General features: G+C 42.1%; 1 protein-coding gene across 5 annotated transcripts in view; it reads right to left on the bottom strand.

The window, feature by feature from the left end:
• The window catches only part of KIF16B (kinesin family member 16B), a 296,484-nt gene that overhangs the window by 223,186 nt on the left and 50,325 nt on the right, over window positions 1-22,973 (bottom strand). For all 5 annotated transcript variants that reach the window (XM_067012363.1, XM_059037575.2, XM_059037574.2 and 2 more), the window contains 3 exons: window positions 21,994-22,169; window positions 9,809-9,874; window positions 6,894-6,953 (listed from right to left, as the gene is read on the bottom strand). In XM_067012363.1, coding sequence (XP_066868464.1) covers window positions 6,894-6,953; window positions 9,809-9,874; window positions 21,994-22,169 — 302 coding nt within the window. The remainder of the gene's footprint in view (window positions 1-6,893; window positions 6,954-9,808; window positions 9,875-21,993; window positions 22,170-22,973) is intronic.

The raw sequence follows: 22,973 nt of genomic DNA, 5'->3' as shown, positions 1-22,973 counted from the left end.
CTAGAAACAGTATGCATGACTGTCTTAGGTCAGAATTTTGAACCATCAAATGCCCAAATGGTTGCTAATAAGGAAGGTGACCCATGGCTGGGTCACTAAGGAGGAGATGTCTCCTCCTTAATCCAAAATCTGAGCAAAATCAATGTCCATAAAGAGAATTCTATCCTAGAGCTACCCGCAGGTTCAATTCTTGTACCAGGAAGAGGTTAAGATGAACTGATTCTCAAGGAGACACAGGCCACAAAAAGTGTCACCTCTCCATCACTTTGTCTGTAAGTTACTTAGAAACCAGAGTACCCGGTGCCCTGGGCTGCAGGAGCCCAGAGGCCCACAGACCTGACCGGCTGAGCAGCAGCCCCAGGTATCAGTGCTGCTTCCAAATCCATCACACTCCCCAACACACGTCTCCTCCACAAAATGGAAAACTGCAGACAGCAGGAAAAACTGTTTTATAGGATGCCATCATCTTCCAGAGACAAAAGTTCAGCTGATTGATTCTATCATAAAACAGAAATAAGTTGGTTTAAAGTATGCCTCTCCATGAAATTCGAGCTCAGAAAATCGGACGCCAGTAAAGGATTCCAATTTCAATTTACTCTATTTCTTATTTGTCAAAACATTCTGGAAAAGTAAAAAAAAAATGTCTCCCATCAATGTGTGACCCACGCCTGCCAGGGGCCTGTAGTATCATGCCTCTTCTGCTCCCCGAGAAGGAACAGTAAAACACCAGCACAATTTAAGAGGAAATCATTTGCATTAGGATCCCATCATCACATAGATTCAAATACGCGCCATTCTCCAAAGTCAACTCAGTATTGTTTACCGTAAGAAAAACAATCCATTTAATTAATGTCTGGGAGAAAAAAAAAACACTTTAATTCAACTTATACTTGCATAAATCGCTCACTTTTCCAGGACCAGCCTCTCCAGTGACAGCCTCTGCCTGTGGGCAGCCTGCTTCCTCCCCCCAACCCCCAGCCCCATGCCAAACTACGGTCGGATGCCCCTTGCACAGCCATGAAAACACAAAAGCAAGTCAAGCACTAGAGTAATCAAAGGATGTGTTTTCAGTAAGGAAGAGACCCTATGTATTAAAAACTGAGGAGAATAACCAATGCTGGGGGATTCAACAGAGCGCGGTCTCGGGGCTCCGAGCACCACATGGCAGCCCGGCCCTAGACAGACCCTGCACGGAGCCGCGGTCCCTTCTGCTGCACCACCTGTCCGACGCCGGAGAGCTGCCCCCTGAGGTCCACACGCGCTGTGATTTATCCCGAAGCGCAGTTCAAGGAGTTATTTGGAAGTCAGGTAACATATCTCTGAGGGTTTCATTTTAATCATTTAGAAAACGCTAGAACAGAGAAACCGAAACGTGTCCAGAGTGGACAAACGAAAAAGGTGCATACAGGGTGGGGTGGGGTGAGAGAAACTGAGAGTGAGGGGACAAAGAATCGGGGGACTCCTCATGACTTGAGGCAATTCATCAGCCATAAGACGTCCGGGATCTATAAGAAGTCAGGCCAAAAGGGACACAGGATGGGTATTAAGTAGCCACTTTATAAACCACTTCAAACACTAAGCAGTCAGCGCCACACTGATGCCGTGGGAAAGGAGAGCCGACACCAAGCCTTCGGGAATGCACGGACCCCAGGCCTAGTAGAAGCCGGATTTATCACAACATTAAGTTCCAAGACCCCAAAGTTATCACAGCTTAAGACAAATTCAGCAGGATGAAAAGCACATTGGTGTAGCAGTCTAAGACACTAGAAAGACAGACCAAAAAGAAGAGTACCGTTAACACAGGTTATGAGCAGCTGGCAGTGCCCGGCAGGAGTTGGGGTGCAGACTCCGGCATCAGACAGAAATACGAGGCGTTTACATCCCAGGGGCTTTAAGACAGGGAACTGGTTACTCAGCTAAAGGAAGAGCTGGGAAGCCAGCGGGGATGGTGAGGCCACCTGCAAACTGATGAGGAAACGAGCATCACCCCTGGGTAGGGGGGAGAGGGGAGAAGGTGTTTCTGGAAGCCAGGGCTGCATCACCAGGCAGCACCGCGCCAGGGATGGGCCATGTGGATTCTGCAAGAAAACGGTAGAGACAAGGTCTGGTTTCTCCCTCCAACCCTCACACAGTGAGTCCCACTCAGGAAAGGGCAGTCCACCCAGTCAGCTCCCCACCAGACAGGGCAGAGCAGAAGGGGAAAAACGGAAATAAGGGCAAAGAAGCCCAAGACAGACCTACCTTTCCTTCCTCAGCTTTTCAGGTCCTGCACTCACACCGTAAGGTGCACACCCATCACCTGGGCATCTTATTAAAATACAGATTCTGACTTAGGAAGTCTGCAGTGGGGCCTGAGAACTTGCAATTCTAACCAGCTCACAGATGATGCAGACGCTGCTGGTCCAGGAACCACACACTGAGCAGCAAAGGTCTAACTCACCCAAATGAAGGACTGGACTATAATCAAAAGGAATGCAGCCACATTCCTTCCAAGAATGAAAAATACACAGTCATGTACGAGCCTTTCAAATAGGAGTGAGAAAAACAGGACGGAATGTACAGGCAGGGGCATCACCAGGGCAAGACCGCTGCCTGCACAACACCCCGTGTTACTTTTCCCACCGGGTCATCAGGTTTGCACGGTTCAAGGTTGTTATGGGCTGAAACGTGTCCCTCTGAAGTTCATATGTTGAAGCCCTAAGCCCCAGTATCTCAGGATGTGACTACATTTGGAGATACAGACTTTAAAGAGGTAATTATGTTAAAAAGAAGCCATTAGGCTGAGCCCTAATCCAATCTGACCAATGTCCTTATAAGAAGAGGAGATCAGGACACAGAGGGCGACCAGGGCTACAGGCACACAGAGAAAAGGCCATGTGAGGGCCGAGAGCAGGCAGCATCCACTAGCCAAGGAGAGAGGAGGGCTTTAGGACAAACCAACCCTACCGACACCTTGATCTCTGACTTCTAGCCTCCAGAACCATGAGCAAATAAACGCCTGCTGTTTAAGGCGCCCAGTCTGTGATGTTTTATTATGGCAGCACTAGCAAACTAATATAAAGGTTTTGGTTTTTGTTTCTTGTTACTACTTTAATCCAGTAAGTTTTCACTGTATGCCTGCTCTGTGAGAAGCGGAGTTCTAGGAGCTGGTCCACAGAATGATAAAGAGACAATCCCTGCCCAGATTCTGCTCCTGTTTAGAGGGAGACACTAAGACCACCAAACTCCGATTATGATGAATGCTGTGACAAAGGCAGAACGAAATGCCTTTACAAAAGCCAGAGGAAAACAAAATCATTCTATCCGGTAAGTGGGAGAGAAGAGTGATCAGAGAGAGCTTCATGGTGGAATCCCACAGGCGTAGAGAGGGGAGCAACTCAAATGACGGAGCAACATAGGCAAAGGCCAAGTGAGCCCCAGAAACCCAACACCCAGTGCGCACAGGGACCAGCGAGACACCTGGCCGGGTGGGTCGGGGACCCGGGAGCGCGGGGCGGACAGAGCTGTGATGGGACACGTGGAGCCAAGAAGGAGCTCAGTGCCCCTGGGGGGTCAGGCAAGGGAGTCTGAACTTTAATTTACAGAAATGGAGAGTAATGAAAATGAGGAAAGTAGATTAAGGGGCAAGAGAGTGTATACACAGCGTAGACTGTAGAGGATAATAGAGCCCGCATTACCTACCTGCCTAAGAAAGGTCTCCTCAAGATCAACACACTTTCCACTGTCATTAGCTACTCATATCGTAACCCCGAGCAATTTATCACCTCTTGTGACCTGGGTGTAACGAACAGGTTGCCATCCGCCCGACTTCCAAGCTGGGGACGAGGGTGTGTGACACTGTGGGTAAGTGTCACAACCCACCAGTGACTCAGAAAGAGAGCTGAAGCCTGAGACGGAGCTGGCAGATCAAAGCCCGAGGCGCGTGCGCTATCACCACGGCGCCACGAGCCCGGCTGCAAACAGCCGACACCTCTCGTCTGAGCGCCTTTCACCCCTTCTTCACCCCACTCAACATGCCTAGGCCTTCACTCATCCCCAGCAAGGAAAGCCACAGACCAGATCACAAACAAGGGAACAAAGTCACTCCTTGGTTTCTGAGCCTCTAACAGCTCGGGCAAGAAAAAGCAACAAGGCAGGCTCTCACTGTGCCAACAGGCACTGAAGTTTCCCTGTATCTCCCTTCTGTCCCCCGGAAGGTCTCACTCTCGGTCTTCCTCCCAAAGGTCTCTCCTTGGATGCTCAGGATTTGGGGCTTGGAAGGGATGATATAGTTGCAGAGTAAACAACCAAGCCCCGATGATAAAGATAATCCCGGGAATTTACCGCTTCACTGAGCCTGTCTCTACAACACGGGCAAACGCAGTAGAAGAGCAAGTTCCCAGAATTTAAAGATCTGTATTTAAACAGGGGCACGTGTCGATTAAACCACTGATCTCAAAGCAGGATTATACATTTACACCCTTGCCACAGCCCTTTCATGGGTGAAATACACTTCTTCCCCTGTGACTTTCTGTTCAGCCAAGTGACTTGCTTTGGCCATGATACAAGCAGAAGCTTGAAATGTGCTTGCAAGACCAGGCCCACCTGCTTCTACCTGCGCCGTGACCATAAGTCATCTTCTGGACAACCAGCCAGTCCAACAGAATGAGAGACAGACCGGGAAGCCGCCATAGCTGGGATCCAAGCCCAGCCAGACCAGCCCAGCCGACCCCCAGCCAATGTGCATGTGAGTGAGGGAAAATAAATGTTGTCCGAAGCCACCGCATTGGAGTGGGTTCTATGCAGCATTACTGGAACAAGAGCCGATGAAGGAAGAGTCAGACAGCAAAAATACGGGAATCACACAAACTACACAGATACATACTCATCGAAAAACAATCCCTTTCCCCACCAATTTCCAAAGAATGTTTTCAAAAACATTTGAGTAGCCCTCTTCTTCACCTCAGGCCTCAGGCACTGTCTTCCAATAGGAGATGAAGACAGCTCCAAAGATACCAAATGTGAGCAGAAAACAAGTACAGATTTAAAACACAGACACCAGCAGAGAAATCTACAAAGAGCTTGCCAGATCAAACGAAGGGAAAAATCTGAAATATCATTAGCCTTTCCCATAACCTATAACACCTAGCACATAACACCTTTCTATTCTCATCTCAGAAGTTATAAAAAATAAAAATAGTAAGATTTATGAAAAACAGAATTGGAATTGAAGGAGGATTTAGTTTCAGGGCCCGGAATAACATTATGAGAAAAAGTTCAGGGGTTCACCATGGTGACTCAGCGTGGATAGCTCTGCAAGGCTGTTGTAAAACCCCTACCACGGTGACAAGGAGAGACCAGGCAGAAGAGATGGGCTGCAATCTGCATTCACTACGGCATTGCCTTCTGTGCTAAAAGGCACTATGTATACTAATGGCTTTTCAAACAGCTAGCTACTTGATTTCTCTTTTCCTGACGTGCAGGAGATTTCAGTCCTCCCTTTCTGGCAAATTTGCTGAGGAAAATATACATGGTGCCATGAACGGTCCAATGGCTGGGCTACGTAAGTCTGGGGCTGCAGCACTACTTCTCCAAGTTGATGCAACATAAACGATGAAAACAGTCACATCTTTGCTGGTGCTTATTCCCCACCTGACTCTTCAGAAATGCAACTGAAGTCTTTGCTCAGTTTCCTGCACGAAAACCTCTCAAAAAAACAAACGCTGAGAAAGTACCTCAAAATAACACAACATTATCATCATCATCAGGAGGAAAGAAAACTCTGGATGCAGAAGCCTCATGTACTTCAGGGCTTTCTGCAACTGGAAAGAATATCTCCAGGACCAATAACGACCCATGGCCACCGAGGACTGCAGCTCAACCCCACTCCCGAGAAGTAAGCTTTTTAGCCCCCAGAGCAGGCCAGCTTGCCTAAATGGTACAAGGAAACTTTTCATAATATGATGCTGACCCCCACTCTCAGAGACAGTAACTCAATGGCTACTCCAGGTCTTCAAAAGTTTTCCCCCGTGAAACGGTCACCAGGTGCCCCCTCTTCACGTGAACGGCGTCCAAGTCAGGTTTCTGCCAAGTCACATAACTAAACCTCATCTATCCAGCCTCACCAATATTCAAGGGAGATTCCGTCCTTTGTTACCTCAACAGACCTCAAAAACAAACCCAGGATTCAGCAATCACCTCTGAATCGCCTTCTCTCATGTGTAAGGACAGACAGACACTATCAAAGCATAAAATTCCAGTCTGAACCTCAAACCTAATGTAGCTGACCCTCCATGGATGACACAAGTTTCCTACCACCTCAGCAAAAAATGGGACCACAAAGAAACGTGTATCTTGAAGCACAGAGTATGAAACTCGGAGGCCATTACTGACATCTTTTCACCATGAATCTTACCAAAAATGCAGACCATCACTGCCTAGCCTTTGAGACATACAGAAAAAAATTCCAATAGGAAATTACTAGTTGAGAAATTTCTGAAGTCTAGCCACGCTATGCACACATATTCCATGATACTGCCATGAGAAGTATTTTTTTATTTAACATATTGCTTTTATATTGGGTCTAACAAAAGCAGAAAGGCAAAGTGGGTGCCCTTGAATATTAAATGGAATTTAATATGTGCTGACTCAAAAACGGAAAAACTCCACAAGTGAGAGCAAATACCTTAAGTATCAGCATCACCCCTAAACACACAGCTTTTAATGACTAATAGCTCACTTTCCCATTTCTTCAAAATCAAACCAGAGTCCCAACCTCCCAAAAGTCACTTATCAATTCCACTAATCTTACCTTAAGCAAAGCACACAATCGCCATTTTTGAGGGAGAAAGAAAAAAAGTTTTACCTACTTAAGCCAGCACAGTAAGATCATGACACTTTTTTATAGTCCTTACTTTCAAAATATTTTGGGTTTCATTCCACTTATTTGTCCATTCCTTGGTCAATTCTTGAACCTAAAAGAAAAAACATACATATGCGATTGCTCCACAAAAAAAATTACTTTGATTTTCTTCTAGAACGTTTCCAAACTCTTACAGATTATGGAAGAATGTATAATACATTTTTATAATTAGGTAGCAATGCCTCAAAGAACCATCACCAAATATAAATCAAACAAGCTGATCTTACCCTACAACCTACATCATGGCAAAGGAAAGGACAGAAAACAATCTGTCAAGTTGCCTAGAGTTTTACAGCAGTCTTTTTCAAGGTGTACTTCAATAAAAGCTACTACCTTGGATATTAACCAAAATTACAAGTTCAAAGATGACAACACCCCATTACATGGGTTAATTTTTCCTGATTATACTTTAGGTCCTAAGAAATAGTGATTTACTTTACTTTCTAATTAGATGTGATGATTAAATCACCTTGGAAACTGCAGTTTTCTTTTAGGAGATAATCTGCTTTTGTAGCTAATTAATAGGGTTTATAAATCTCATTCTATCTTTAAAAAAAAAAAGGCGGCTCTTTAATTGACTCTTAGTAAAAGCAAAAACCTTTTGATAAAAATCACCTTCTTTCCAGTCTGCGGTAACTTGGGGGAGAAAATATGCCCCATTGTCGAACACAGCACAGTTGGAAATTGCTTCTCAAAGTTAATGAAAATATTCTGCTAGTTCCATACAACTTTTTAAATGACATTAGTGAGTGATTCATTAAGAAGTAAAGTGATACCTGATTGAGAGGTAGGAAAAAAAATGGAAAATTCTGTAAAATGAATATACTTAGGGCTAAAAGAAAGTGACCTCTGAGGGGCATAGAGGGGGACACACCCTCCCAAGGCCTTTTCCCTCCTGTCCTTCAGCATTCCTGCCTCCTACCCATCCAACAGCAGACACCATCCCAGTTCAACTGACTGGTCTTCCCACCAGTAAGTTACCCTATTTAACCAGGTCAAAGTGAAGGCACAGAACACACTGGATTATACTCTCACTGCTAAGAGGAAGATACTTCCCACAGGCCATCAAGTAATATAAATGGAAAGCGCATGGGTCAGCAACCTCCATGAAAGACCACGTTCATTACTGACAAGAAATAGAGGAACTGGAGTGATGGTTTATCCAGAGCAAACCCAAAACACCTCTCACCCACCTGAATTCATTCAACAGGCATTCATTTTACCCCTCAATTTACCTCAAACAGCTACAGGAGTTCTATTGAAAAGCACTGTTTTCAATAAAATATCTTAACTAGTTACTAATGTCAAACCTATCATGTTCTTGGAACAAACAAAAGAAATAGGACTGAGCCTCACTAACTCTGATTTTTGCTCATTTGTACTGGTTAGGCAAGGAGGCCTTCCTTTCATCACTTGAGTGATGCCAGCCCCACAGCCTCTAAAGCAAGAAAAGTCACTGGGCTTTTTGTTTTGGAAAAGCTTTCACAGAGGGAATATTCTTACGCCTTCTCCCCCTACAGAAGGGGAAAAGACTGGGGTGATGAATTTACTCATTTATAATAATCAGTTAACAGATAGTCTTTGGCACTTTATCTGAGAAACACAAAGCATTTAACAATAAACACTTCAGCATTTCAACAGATAAGTTCTCCCTGAAGAAACGCAAGCCAATTAATCCTTTTCCAATTCCGTCAAATAATCTAGCTTTCAACAAATCGTTAAGTATGCCTTGGGTTTCTTTCACTACTGAACTTAAACCAAATAATCTTCATTTATAAAATTAATTTAAAAATGCAAAGTCGGATACCGCCACTAACAACGTGACCAGGTGGTAAGATTTATGGCCAAGCAGATGGCAAACAATTTTGAAAGGTCAGCAAAGACTAGATGAAAATTTAGAAAATGTTATGAACAAGAGGGGCAGTCATTTCTGTCCCAGCAGGTATAATGCATTCAAATTAAAATGTTTATTGGTTTCTATTAACTTGCTAGGTATTTCTGAAAACTATTAGTAAGAAACAATTTAAGACTATACAGACATTTCAAAGCCCTCAAAATGAGAATCTGAAGTACTAAAATACAAAATGTCAAGAGAAAAATAGGGATTAAGAAACTAATGTTTTCAACTAATGCTATTATCAGCAAATTAATCAGTGTAATTATCCAGGGAAGTGTCAACAAGTTCCTAACTACAACCCAATTTATATCTTCAATATTGTGTATTCTTGAAAGAGCTTTACCAACAGAATCCAATTTTCTTTCTCAATCTGTTTTAACTATTCAGCACAGTGAACAAAATCCACTGCAAAAATGTTATTAATGCTGTTTCTCCTTTTACAGAGGGTTATTTTCTTTTTAAACAAAAATAGTATAGCAGTAGATCAGCCATGAAACTAGTTTTCAGAAAGCACCAGCACACAAACAGTGACTTCGGTCCAGAACACCCACCCCCCGCCTCAAATCCCACCTCGCTTAAGATCATCTAAGCATCTACTCGGAGTATTCAGTGATTCCCCAAGTGCTGCACTTCCCTCTGGAAAGTAAAAGGATGACATAAAGCTCCACGCTGGTCGTGGTAAGGCTATGGGGGACCACCACTGTGAACATAGCCTCCCTCTCCCGAAGGCCGGGGCTGCCTCACTGCCGTGTGGGACAGCCCACATGTGAATCTCAGTTGCTGTTAACCATAGTGTGCCAGAAATATCCCATTTATTAAGTCACAGAGAACATGAAATGCACAGGTAGTCAACTGCTGTGCTTCTTTAAAAATGGGGTGAGGGCAAGCAGAGTGTTAAGTGTCATATAGAAACAAAATGAGTCCCAAACAGCAAGTGCTAAAAAGTATGCACTTAAAATAGTGAAAGCTATGATTTCCTCAAAAAAATAACAAGTCAAGGTATCACTTACTCTGGCTTCATTCTGCTGAAGTTTCTCCTCCATGCTTAAGGCTGTGGGAGAATCCAAGAGGGCAATCTACAATGTAAACCAAAAAAGACAGCAGCAATTAGTGAACATCAGTAATCTAGAGGAAGGACCCAGCCATGATATTGTAAATTATCAGAACTTGCCAAATAAACTATCAAACAGAGGTAAGAAGTATTGTCCCACAACGCCCCCCCCAAAAGTGTCAATCATCACTAAATCTTTAACCCATGGTTTTCATTTCTCATAATATTCAAAACCACTGCATCCTGGTAAAACTACATTTGCAACACAAATCAGCAAAGAGAAGAAAAAAGGAAAACATGTAACATACTGACATTTTATCAAAATCAAACACAGTCTAAATCCCTAATCCTGAAGGATTCATCTGTATTGAATGTATACAAAGTACACATTCAAAAGGAAAGAAGCATTAAGTCTTGCTCAACCACAGGCTTCTGAGATTCATCCACACTGACACGTGCAAATGAAACTCCTTTATCATCACCGCTGGATCACATCCTGCGTACAGTATGACTACACCACAACCTGTGTGTCCATTTCCCTATCCGTGCTGCGAAGGTATAAAAACTGCCATGAGAACGATAAACATCAAATTCAGGTTTGCCCTGGGGGGACAACGCAGGCAGAGACGGGGAGAGGCAAACACAACCAGGCAGGGTGCACGGGGGCTCCAACTGCATTTGTAACTCATAACCTGAGAGGCAGGGACACGGGGCTCCCGACATTGTCACAAGAAGAAACAGAAGGGGGGTTCTCCCTCCCTCCCCACCCCATAGGCAAGCTCTCTGAGCCAATTTGCTATGTAAATGTGCAGTTATTCTGGGCATATGCAAGCATGTTTGTGTTGTTTTTCTAAACATCAACAGCATGAACACTATTCTGAATATTGCCTTTTTCAGTTCACAAACTATCTTGGAAAAATTCAGTACAAGTAAGTCCACTTCATTCTTTCTAACTATTCCAATTCCACTGTAGAATACTCCATTGGGTGGCTATGCTACAATTTATGTCCGTACTTTCCTTTTAATGGACATGCAGTTTCTTCTCATCTTCTGCTTTACCAGCGAAGCTACGGTGACCATTTTACACCAGTTGCCTACAGTATGTGTGGCTGTGTATCAAGAGAGCAAACTCCTAGAAGGGCATGTGTGAGTCATCTATATGTATGATTTTTTTTTTTAATTGCCAAGGTGTCCTTTGCAGAGGCTGTCACATTTTTTTCATTATTATTTACTTTTCAATTTCTATTCAAACAAATATAACCCATGAGGTGGTCATCTTAGGCTCAGTTAAACATTCAGACTCACAAGACACGGTAGGCCATGCTTGGCATCTGTCTGCTGGGCAGGAAGGGCAGGGTCCCAACCGAGCCCAGGAGCTACTGCCTTTGACCTTCCTGAGGGGTCCAGATTCAAACGGGCACACAGTGCCCACCTTGGCTGAGAAGCCCAGGCCCCCACAGGAGGTAGCGTCTCTTGTAACAACACCAGAGGCAGAATCTCCAAGACCCACCGGGGACAAACCCAGTAACAAGAGTCATCACCCACGGGGAAACCTCGAGCTGCGGTTTCTCACAGGGGTTTAAATACAGTTCAACCTCATGTAGCTGCAATTCACCTGTTAGGGGTCACTGTTATCATCAGAGATGCTGTCTGGTGATGAAGTTGGCATCCCAACTTTTACCTGGTTTACGGAGAAGGAGGCCAGCTAGTTAACCCTTAGTAAAGGAAAGTCATCCTGAGTGAAGGAAAAGAGCTACGTTAACTCATCACCACAACACATCCCTGCCCCTCTGCACCTCGAGGGTCATCTTGTACACAGATGGTACTCAATAAATGTTTTCCTCTGAAGAAGTACCAGTGGCAGGTGTTATTATGACTGCATTGCTTATCAGATGGTTGACAATTTTCAAAACAATTAGTAACCCCTTTGTAACATGGCTAATTGTACAGACACTGCTGTTAGGGCTTTTCGTCTATAATCAGAGCCGAAACATTCTGACCATTATCACCAACTCCGGAGACGATCACTGACTAAATGTATGCATACAGACTACTATTTTGGGGCACATGCAAAGAACGACCTACCTAAGTCCTTTTAAAAGACATCTTTAGTAACACTAAACCATTTCCAATTAAATTATTCCTTGCAAGGTGTCTGTTTAGAAGACAAATGTTCAGGATTAAATAATACTCAGATTAAGTTCCTGTGTTAAACCAAGAGGAAAACTACATCAGAACTTCAGCAACATCAACGCCACCAACAGGCAGCCACCTCACGTCTCCCACCTGTGCCTACACACTGGGCCATCAAGTGTTTTATCTCTTCCCAGCTGATGGGTGGAAAGGACATCTCCTTGAGGTATAATGTCCACGCAGTAAAAGACAGAGCTTGATGATGCTCTCCGTATCTACGTGCATGTATATACTCATTGCTTCAGATCTGCACTGACCGTATTGCAAATGACGTTCACGTGTTTAGAAGCCATTTCGAACTCTCTTTTCCATGAACTATGCTCTTATTCTTTGTTCATTTTTCTGTCAGGTTGTGATCTTTTTTTTTTTTTTTTTTTTAAATAGAAGCTCTTTTCATAATAAGGAAAGTAGTCTTTTGTTGCATGAGTCAGCAATCTTTTCTCCTGGTTTGTACTGATTAGAGCAAATTTCCATGATGTCATGTAAATGTGCTATGTCCTCGCTTATTTTTGTTCCGGCGAGCACTCACGGAATGAGACAGAGAAGTTAACGTTCCCCGTGGCGAGTGTGTGGTCTCTGTCTCCTGCCATTTCCTACAATCGTGTTGGTTTTTTTTCTTTCATGAAAGCTGACTTCCTATTTGATTTTAATTATGAACTGCACTCTCTATCATGATAAAGTGCTTTTTCTAAGGCTCACATCATGCTGTTTCTGCACTGCTCTCTTTCCCCTTGAATTACCTGGTAGGCCTTTGCCCATTCTCACACACTCCATATCACCTGGTTTTACTGTGACCCTCTCTGAGATGTATCTGTCTTCAAAGTTTACACGGAATGACATTTCTATTATCCTGCTATTATTTAAAGTTTATCTGAGACTCCGGCTACACAATGAGAAATCCATCATCCTTCCACCTCCTCTTACTCACTGTGGTCTTTGTTTCCTGGAATGTTCTTGCTTATTTCATTTCTATATTGTTTAATTTTCTTGTTATCTTCAGATACATTCAAGAAAGAAGAGTTAACATTTTCTCTCTGCCAAATTCAAAGCAGCAGTCTGCTTTGAAATACAACAACATGTGAAAAGACGAGATATCCAAATGCTCGACTTCACGAATCATCTGAAGAGTGCAAACTAGTCATTCTGTGATAACATCATGCTCCAACAGAGTGGCTACGATGAAAAATAGACAATACCAAGTACTGACAAGGACCTGCAGCAACTAGAACCTGCATTTTCATATGCTAATGTAAGTTGGTATAACAACTTTTAAACATTATTTGGCAGTATCTACTAAAACCAAACATAAGGTACCCCCCCTTCTGACACACCAACTCCACTCTGAGGTATAAACCTAACAGAAATGCATCTAGACATTCTTGAAAAGACAGGCAGAAGAAAGTCCAAAGCAGCACCAATAGCCCCAAAAAGCCCATCAAAAATAGAACAGATGAGTTGGGACATACTTGTATGATGGAATACAATACAGCAATGATCATAAATGGATCTACAACTCCATGTACCAACGTGGATGAATCACACAAACGGTCTCAGATGTACCTTGTTCACTATAATTCACTGCACGGCACACTCCCACCGGCCCATGCAGGGCCCTTCAATTTGTCATTGGTCTCACTTTCCCTTTTTTTCCCCTCTGTCCTACAACCCTGCTGCCTGTACCCTGTCACCTCCCCAGCCCTCATCATGGGCTAGCACCCTAGTACATCTGCAACCCTTGGGTTTCCTATGCCTATGTGTTTTTTTGGTTTTGGGGGGGTTTTTTTTAATACACCAAAAATATTTCTATTCAAAATTTTTTATACTCAGCAGCTCAAATTTTTTTATATTCAACAGAAACAGAGATGGCAAATTCTATGAGGCTTCATATTCAACTAAATTCCAACTCATTAAAATTGATTTTCTTTTACTTTAAAAAAATTATCACACAGTAAAATTGACTATTTGGTACACAATGCAATGAATTTTAACACAGGTCTAGATTCACGCAGCCACCACTACAATCAGAACACAAAACAATTCTCCCAGTCCAGAAACCTCCCTCCGTGCTCTTTTTGCTGTCACAACCTCTTCCCACCCCTAATTTCTGAAAACTCCTGATCTGTCCACTATCCTTAAGCTTTATGAGAACGTCACATAAACGGATCTTTTGACATTGGCTTCTTCTTCTCAGCATAATGCCTTTGAGATTCATCCAAGTTACTGGTGTATCAATAGCAGTTCTTTCATTTTTATCGCTGACTTATTCCATGGTGTGGATATACCACGGTTTATTTACTCATTCACCGCTGGAGGGCCATTTGGATTGTTTCCAGTGTATGACATTTCTGTGTGAACTGAAAATTTCACTTTTCTAGTGTAAACACCCAAGACAGGAACTGATGGGTCAAATGGTGAGTGTATATTTACTTGGTAAGAAACTGCCAAACTGTTCTCCAGAGTGGCTGCACCATTTCACACTCCCAGCAGCAATGTATATTTGTTCTCCAACCCCATCAGCACTTGGCCAAGTGTGAGTGCTTTTTTAATTTTAGCCATTCTCTTAGGTGTGTAATGGTGTTTCATTGTGGTTTTAATTTGAATTTCCTTAATGACTAGCAGTGATGAACATCTTTCTTTTTCTGCATTGGTTTTTTTTTTTTTTTTTTTTTTGGTGGTACATGGGCCTCTCACTGTTGTGGCCTCTCCCACTGTGGAGCACAGGCTCCGGACGCTCAGGCCCAGAGGCCATGGCTCATGGGCCCAGCCGCTCCGTGGCACGTGGGATCCTCCCGGACCGGGGCACAAACCTGTGTCCCCTGCATCGGCAGGTGGATTCTCAACCACTGCACCACCAGGGAAGCCCCATTGGGTTTTTTTTTGAATTTTATTTTTTTACACAGCAGGTTCTTACTAGTTATCCACTTTATACATATTAGTATATATATGTCAATCCCAATCTCCCAATTCATCACAGCACCACCACCACCCCCCAGCCACTTTCCCGCTTGTTGTCCATACATTTGTTCTCTACATCTGTGCCTCAATTTCTGCCCTGCAAACTGGTTAATCTATACCATTTTTCTAGGTTCCACATGTATGAGTTAATATACGATATTTGTTTTTCTCTTTCTGACTTACTTCACTCTGTGTGACAGTCTCTAGATCCATCCACGTCTCTACAAATGAAGCAAGTTCGTTCTGTTTCATGGCTGAGTAATATTCCATTGTATATAGGTATCACATCTTCTTTATCCATTCGTCTGTTGATGGGCATTTAGGTTACTTTCATGAACTGGCTATTGTAAAGAGTGCTACAATGAACACTGGGGTGCATGTGTCTTTTTGAATTATGGTTTTCCCTGGGTATATGCCCAGTAGTGAGATTGCTGGGTCACATGGTAATTCTATTTTTAATTTTTTAAGGAACCTCCATACTGTTCTCCATAGTGGCTGTATCAATTTACATTCCCACCAAAAGTGCAAGAGGGTTCCCTTTTCTCCACACCCTCTCCAGAATTTGTTGTTTGTAGATTTTCTGATGACGCCCATTCTAACTGGTGTGAGGTGATACCTCATTGTAGTACTACTGATCTGCATTTATCTAATAATTAGTGATGTTGAGCAGCTTTTCATGTGCCTCTTGGACATCTGTATGTCTTCTTTGGAGAAATATCTATTTAGGTCTTCTGTCCATTTTTGGATTGGGTTGTTTGCTTTTTAATTTGAGCTGCATGAGCTGTTTATACATTTTGGAGTTTAATCCTTTGTCCATTGATTCCTCTGCAAATATTTTCTCCCATTCTCAGGGTTGTCTTTTCGTCTTGTTTGTAGTTTCCTTTGCTTTGCAAAAGCTTTTAAGTTTCAGTAGCTCCCATTTGTTTAGCTTTGGTTTTATTTCCATTACTCTAGCAGGTGGGTCAAAAAAGATCTTGCTGTGATTTATGTCAGAGTGTTCTTCCTATGTTTACCTCTAAGAGTTTTATGCTGTCTGGTCTTACATTTAGGTCTCTAATCCATTTTCAGTTTATTGTTGTGTATGGTGTTAGAGAGTGTTCTAATTTCATTCTTTTACATGTAGCTGTCCAGTTCTCCCAGCACCACTTACTGAAGAGACTATCTTTTCTCCATTGTATATCCTTGCCTCCTTTGTCATAGATTAGTTGACCATAGGTGTGTGGGTTTATCTCTCGGCTTTCTATCCTGTTCCATTTACCTATATCTGTTTTTGTGCCAGTACCATACTGTCTTGATTTACTGTAGCTTCGTAGTATAGTCTGAAGTAAGGGAGTCTGATTCCTCCAGCTCCATTTTTTTCCCTCAAGACTGCTTTGGCTATTCGGGGTCTTCTGTGTCTCCATACAATTTTAAGATTCTTTGTTCCAGTTCTCTAAAAAATGCCATTGGTAATTTGATAGGGATTGCATTGAATCTATAGATTGCTTTGCGTAATATAGTCACTTCCACAATATTGATTCTTCCAATCCAAGAACATGGTATATCTCTCCATCTGTTGGTATCACCTTTAATTTCTTTCATCACAGTCTTATAGTTTTCTGCATACAGGTCATTTGTCTACCTAGGTAGGTTTACTCCTAGGTATTTTATTCTTTTTGTTGCAATGGTAAATGGGAGTGTTTCTTCAATTTCTCTTTCAGATTTTTCATCATTAGTGTATAGGAATTCAAGAGATTTCTGTGCATTAATTTCGTATCCTGCAACTTTACCAAATTCATTGACTAGCTCTAGTAGTTTTCTGGTGGCATCTTTAGGATTCTCTATGTATAGTATCATGTCATCTGCAAACAGTGACAGTTTTACCTCTTCTTTTCCAATTTGTATTCCTTTTATTTCTTTTTCTTCTCTGACTGCCATAGCTAGGACTTCCAAAACTATGTTGAATAATAGTGGTGAGAGTGGACATCCTTGTCTTGTTCCTGATCTTAGAGGAAATGCTTTCAGTTTTTCACCATTGAGAGTGATGTTTGCTCTGGGTTTGTCATATATGGCCTTTATTATGTTGAGGTAGGTTCCCTCTATGCCCACTTTCTGAGAGTTTTTATCATAAATGGGTGTTAAATTTTGTCAAAGCTTTTTCTGCATCTATTGAGATGATCATATGGTTTTCATTCTTCAATTCGTTAATATGGTGTATCACATTGATTGATTTGCATATATTGAAGAATCCTTGAATCCCTGGGATATATCCCAGTTGATCATGGTGTATGATCCTTTTAATGTGTTGTTGGAGTCTGTTTGCTAGTATTTTGTTGAGGATTTTTGCATCTATATTCATCAGTGATATTGTCTGTAATTTTCTTTTTTGTAGTGTCTTTGTCTGGTTTTGGTATCAGGGTGATGGTGGCCTCATAGAATGAGTTTGGGAGTGTTCCTTCCTCTGCAATTTTTTGGAAGCGTTTCAGAAGGATGGGTGTTAGCTCTTCTCTAAATGTTTGATAGAATTCATCTGTGAAGCCATCTGGTCCTGGGCCTTTGTTTGTTGAAAGATTTTCAATCACAGTTTCAATTTCATTACTTGTGATTGGTCTGTTCATATTTTCTATTTCTTCCTGGTTCAGTCTCGGAAGGTTACACCTTTCTAAGAATTTGTCCGTTTCTTCCAGGTTGTCCATTTTATTGGTACAGAGTTGCTTGCAGTAGTCTCTTGGGATGCTTTGTATTTCTGTGGTGTCTGCTGTAACTTCTCGTTTTTCATTTCTAATTTTATTGATTTGAGTCTTCTCTGGGAGAGCTCACGCCAAAGAGTACTTCCCAGAATTTCTGCTGCCAGTGTCCTTGTCCTCACCATGAGACACAGCCACCCCCCACCTCTGCAGGAGACCCTCCAACACTAGCAGGTTGGTCTGGTTCAGTCTCTATGGGGTCACTGCTCCTTCCCCTGGGTCCCGATGCACACACTACTTTGTGTGTGCCCTCCAAGAGTGGAGTCTCTGTTTCCCCCAGTCCTATCGAAGTCCTGCAATCAAATCCCACTAACTTTCAAAGTCTGATTATCTAGGAATTCCTCCTCCCGTTGCCAGACCCCCAGGTTGGGAAGCCTGACGTGGGGCTCAGAACCTTCACTCCAGTGGGTAGACTTCTGTGGTATAAGTGTTCTCCAGTCTGTGGGTCACCCACCCAGCAGATATGGGATTTGATTTTATTGTGATAGTGCCTCTCGTACCATCTCATTGTGGCTTCTCCTTTGTCTCTGGATGTGGGGTATCTTTTTTGGTGAGTTCCAGCGTCTTCCTGTCGATGACTGTTCAGCAGTTTGTTGTGATTCTGGTGCTCTGGCAAGAGGGAGTGAGAGCACATCCTCTACTCTACCATCTTGAACCAATCTCCCTGCCTATGTTTTTAAATTCCATAAATTTGATCTTATGTAAAAGTGAGAGCAAGAGTATATATGACATGATTACATTTATATAAAGAACAAAAATAGGCAAAACTGAAAACCAACCTCTGCCTTAAGAAGTCAGGATAGAGGTTACCCTTGAGGGGAAGGGCAGGCAATACTGGGAAAGGAACATGAAGAGGAGTTTCTAGGGTGCTGGTAACATTCTGTTTCTTGATGGAATGCAGGTTAGATGGGTGAATGTGGCTTGTGAAAATTCACTGATACGTATACTTATAATATGTATAATTCTTCAATGAAGAGTTCACAGGTATGTATATATACATATATGTGTAAATATAAACCACTACATATATATCTGTATGTCTGTAATCTATGTAGTAGGAAAAGCAAATACGTGTCAGAATCTTTTGCAATACTTAAATTGTGCTTTGAAACTCTGATACACATGGCATTCTGCATAGGCAAATAAAATTATTAAAAATAGGAGCTTTTATTTGCCTGTACTTAAACAAATGACCCCGAAATAGAACTCTGATATGAGTAGCATTTTCAATGAATCATGGCAGCATGTGGAATAGGATATTGTGGGAATAGAGCAATGTCACCAGGAAAATTTACACTTAAGGACACCTGCTGGACTTTCCTGGTGGCACAGTGGTTAAGAATCCACCTGCCAATGCAGGGGACACGAGTTCAAGCCCTGGTCCGGGAAGATCCCACATGCCGCAGTGCAACTAAGCCCATGTGCCACAACTACTGAGCCTGCGCTCTAGAGCCCACATGCCTAGAAGCCCGTGCTCCGCAACAAGAGAAGCCACTGCAATGAGAAGCCCATGCACCGCAACAAAGAGTAGCCCCGCTCACCACAACTAGAGAAAGCCTGCGCAGCAACGAAGACCCAATGCAGCCAATAAATTTAAAAAAAAAAAAAGAACACCTGCTTATTTTTTTGAACACCACAAATTTAATTAATTTTGGATAAGCCTGTATGGTCTCATAACAATTTTTAGCTTCATAGTGTGATCAACTATTTTAAATTGGACTCTTGTTTTTATTGTAATGTATTAAATTTATCAAAGAATTTTATCTTCAGTGTATCCTAAAACAGACAATTATCTTTTCCATCCTCACCCCCAAAACTACAGTAACAAAAATAATCCTTTAATGACTGTGGTGGTCTTTGGCTATGAAAGAAACAAAACAACAAAAGATCACAAAGTATAAGGCAACTGGCATATACAACACCTCTGAAGACGTTCCTCAGACAGAATGTGTAAAAGTTTTAATAAAGTTTTTCTGTCCATGTGATAAAGCTCCTTTCAAAGATTTCCTCAGTTTAATTTTAAAAGTCTGATCTTTCTTTTCTCATAACTTATTAACATGTTAAGTACAAAAAATTAAACCAAGAATTTTCCAAGTACTTCCCTTCACATGTAGTAGTTTCGAAGATCCTTACATATCTACTTCAGATAAATGTTGTTAAAACATTGAAAAAAGATCCCAGTAATAAGGGGTATAAATAAAAATGACTATTGTGGCTCGCGTCATAAGTGATTCAAGCCTGACAACATCACGTGCAGCTGGACTCTTTGTGCTGACAGTTTCTTTTCACACACAGGAAAGCTCCACAACAAAAAGTACAATGTATGTGGAGATATTTTTAGGTGCAGAGCAACTCCTGGCCCACTGCAGTCCACCAGCTTATGGGACAGCACTGTTGGGTGCGTTTCAGGACTCAGGAAACTCAGCAACGTTCTTGGCCTGTCGATATTCTCACAGGTCAAACCACTCACGGAATGTCAAGGACATCGAGGGCCATATTTTCCTGAAGGGAAAGCTGCTCTGGAGAGAGCAGTGTGCATTTAAAGAAAAGTTTTGGGTTTTTTTAATGATACACTGGCAGACATCCATTCATGGGTTAGGAAAATGGGAAGAACTGTATCTTTGTTTATTTCTAACTCCAATTTAACCTAACTTTTCTTTCCTTTTTTTTTTTTTTTTTTTTTTTTTTTTTTGCCACACCATGCAACTTATGGGATCTTAATTCCGCAACCAGGGCTGAAACAGGGCCACATTAGTGAAAGCACCAAATCCTGACCACTGGACTGCCAGGAAACTCCCTAACTCAAACATTTTAAAAAGTGCTCCTTGGAATCTAGAAAAATGGTACAAATGAACTTATTTGCAAAGCAGAAATAGAGACAGAGATGTAGAGAACAAATGTGTGGATACCAAATGGGGGAGGATGGGATGAATTGGGAGATTGGGACTGACACATATACATTACTATGTATAAAACAGATAACTAACGAGAACCGGCTGTACAGCACAGGGAACTCTCAATGCTCTGTGGTGACCTAAATGGGAAGGAAATCTAAAAAAGAGGGGATACATGTATACATATAACTGATTCACTTTGCTGCACAGTAGACACTAACACAAAACTGTAAAGCAACTATACTCCAATAAAAATTAAAATTAAGGGACTTCCTGGTGGTGCAGTGGTTAAGAATCCACCTGCCGATGCAGGGGACACTGGTTCAAGCCCTGGTCCAGGAAGATCCCACATGACGTGGAGCAACTAAGCCCGTGCGCCACAATCTCTACAGCCCACGAGCCACAACTACTGAGCCCGCATGCCGCAACTACTAAAGCCCACGCACCTAGAGCCCATGCTCCACAAGAGAAGCCACCGCAATGAGAAGCCCACAGACTGCAACGAAGAGTAGCCCCCGCTCGCCACAACTAGAGAAAGCCCATGCACAGCAACGAAGACCCAACCCAGCTGAAAATAAATAAATAAATTTGTTTTTTTAATTAAAATTTTTAAAAAAGAATAAAGTTTGAACAGGGAAAAAGTAAATAAATAAATAGAATTTAAAAATAAATAAGTGAAAAGCGCTCCTTGATTCTCTCTCACAACAGTACCTAAACCTAACAGCACAGACCACACTATGAGCACAGAATGCAGCTCGGTTCATGCACCATGCAGATTATAAGGAAGTTTTCTGTGAAAAACACAAAAGGACAAGGCTCCTTCACGAAAACCCCAAGAGATCCTGAAGTGAGGCAGTTTCAACAATCAAGCAAAGGCCCAGGGAAATCGCCTGAGCCAGCCCACAGAGATGTCACAAGTGTCCCTGTATCACCATAACCACTTCTATAATGGGCGATACAAAACAGAGATTCAGAAAGGTGCTCAAACGAGTCTTTCATTCTGTTAAAATACATTTTCAAGTCATAAAATGCTTGGGTAGAATCTTAACCATTACTCAAGCCCCTCGATTTCCTTCCACTAATGGAGAGTATGCTGGCTAATCCTACTGCATGCTAAATTTCCATCCATAATTGATAACTATTAGATAGTTAATCATTTTGGGTTTAGTGGATAAAATCTTACACATGAGCACATAATGAATGCAAAGGCCAACGGGAGCGTGTTGTAAAGGAGAGGACAGCTAACTCATTCAAAGCTTTAGTTAGCACTTATTTACTCAAATCAATACAACCACGGAGATAAGTGCCTCGTTAAGATCTAGAAATTGGTGCCATTACTCAAAGAAAATTACCCATAAGTCTCAGAAAAAGCCAACCTGATTCCCTTGAGCAAGCAGCATTTTCAGCCTGGCTATTTCCGCTCGCAGCTCACGGATGAGCTTGACGTTGGCGTCCTCATTAATGGTAGGCTTGTTGATGATGTTTTTGGCTCTATTTGCATAGCGAAGAGTACTTAGGGTTTCTCCGTAATTGACATCAGCAGGTGAAATGGCTGTGAAGAATGAATTCAAAAAGTAATTTATCTGGCACTCCGTTTCATTTAACACAAAGTTGGTTTGTAATTTAAAAGTCAGATTAACCCCAGGTCATTGGATAGACTAAATATTCATTGCCACAGTCATGAATATTAAAAATTATCTAGGACTCATAGGAAAAGTGCTCACTATACCAAATTAAATGCCATTTCACTCATTTTAAATTCAGAATCAGCCACCTAACCAAATCTCCTCTGCAGCTTAGGGAGTTTTCTCCATTGAAAATATAAGAAGAGGATTTCAAAACTCTGTACGCTTCCAATGTAAAGTAGAAATTTAAATCCTTTTAAAAGTTCTGGCAAAACCTACCACCGGTGAAACTCCAGAGCATGATAATTTTTGAAAAGAGTCAGTAGATCAGCTAATTCTTTTCTGCCTAAAGCTCTGGTTAATCAAGCACACCCCAACCCCAACAAACTTCAGGGCTTAAGTGACTACACAACCGCGTCTGGGGTGCATACCCCCAGGTAGAGCCCTTGCCTCCACAGGGACTCCATGGCATGGGTGTAGGGAGACACGGGGACATGGAAAGGTGTCGGGGTGGGGGCGTGGTTAGGAGGGAAAGCATTTCTGAGTTCTCCTCAACAGTTACCCCCCCTTTGCACATTTTTTTCCTCTTTTCTGCTTCTTCCTGTTAATTAGTGAAAAGATAGACATATATTACTGTTATTATTTGCTAGATTTACTGGGCTTTTTCCTCTCGACTCTTAATTTTAAATTCCATATTTTCTGCTTTGAAACAGAAAAAAAACAAGGTGGGG

This window comes from Kogia breviceps, chromosome 14, assembly GCF_026419965.1.
Source record: "Kogia breviceps isolate mKogBre1 chromosome 14, mKogBre1 haplotype 1, whole genome shotgun sequence".
NCBI lineage: Eukaryota > Metazoa > Chordata > Mammalia > Artiodactyla > Physeteridae > Kogia > Kogia breviceps.
Note: the sequence above shows the minus strand (reverse complement) of the source record. Positions and strands in the feature narration are given on the sequence as shown.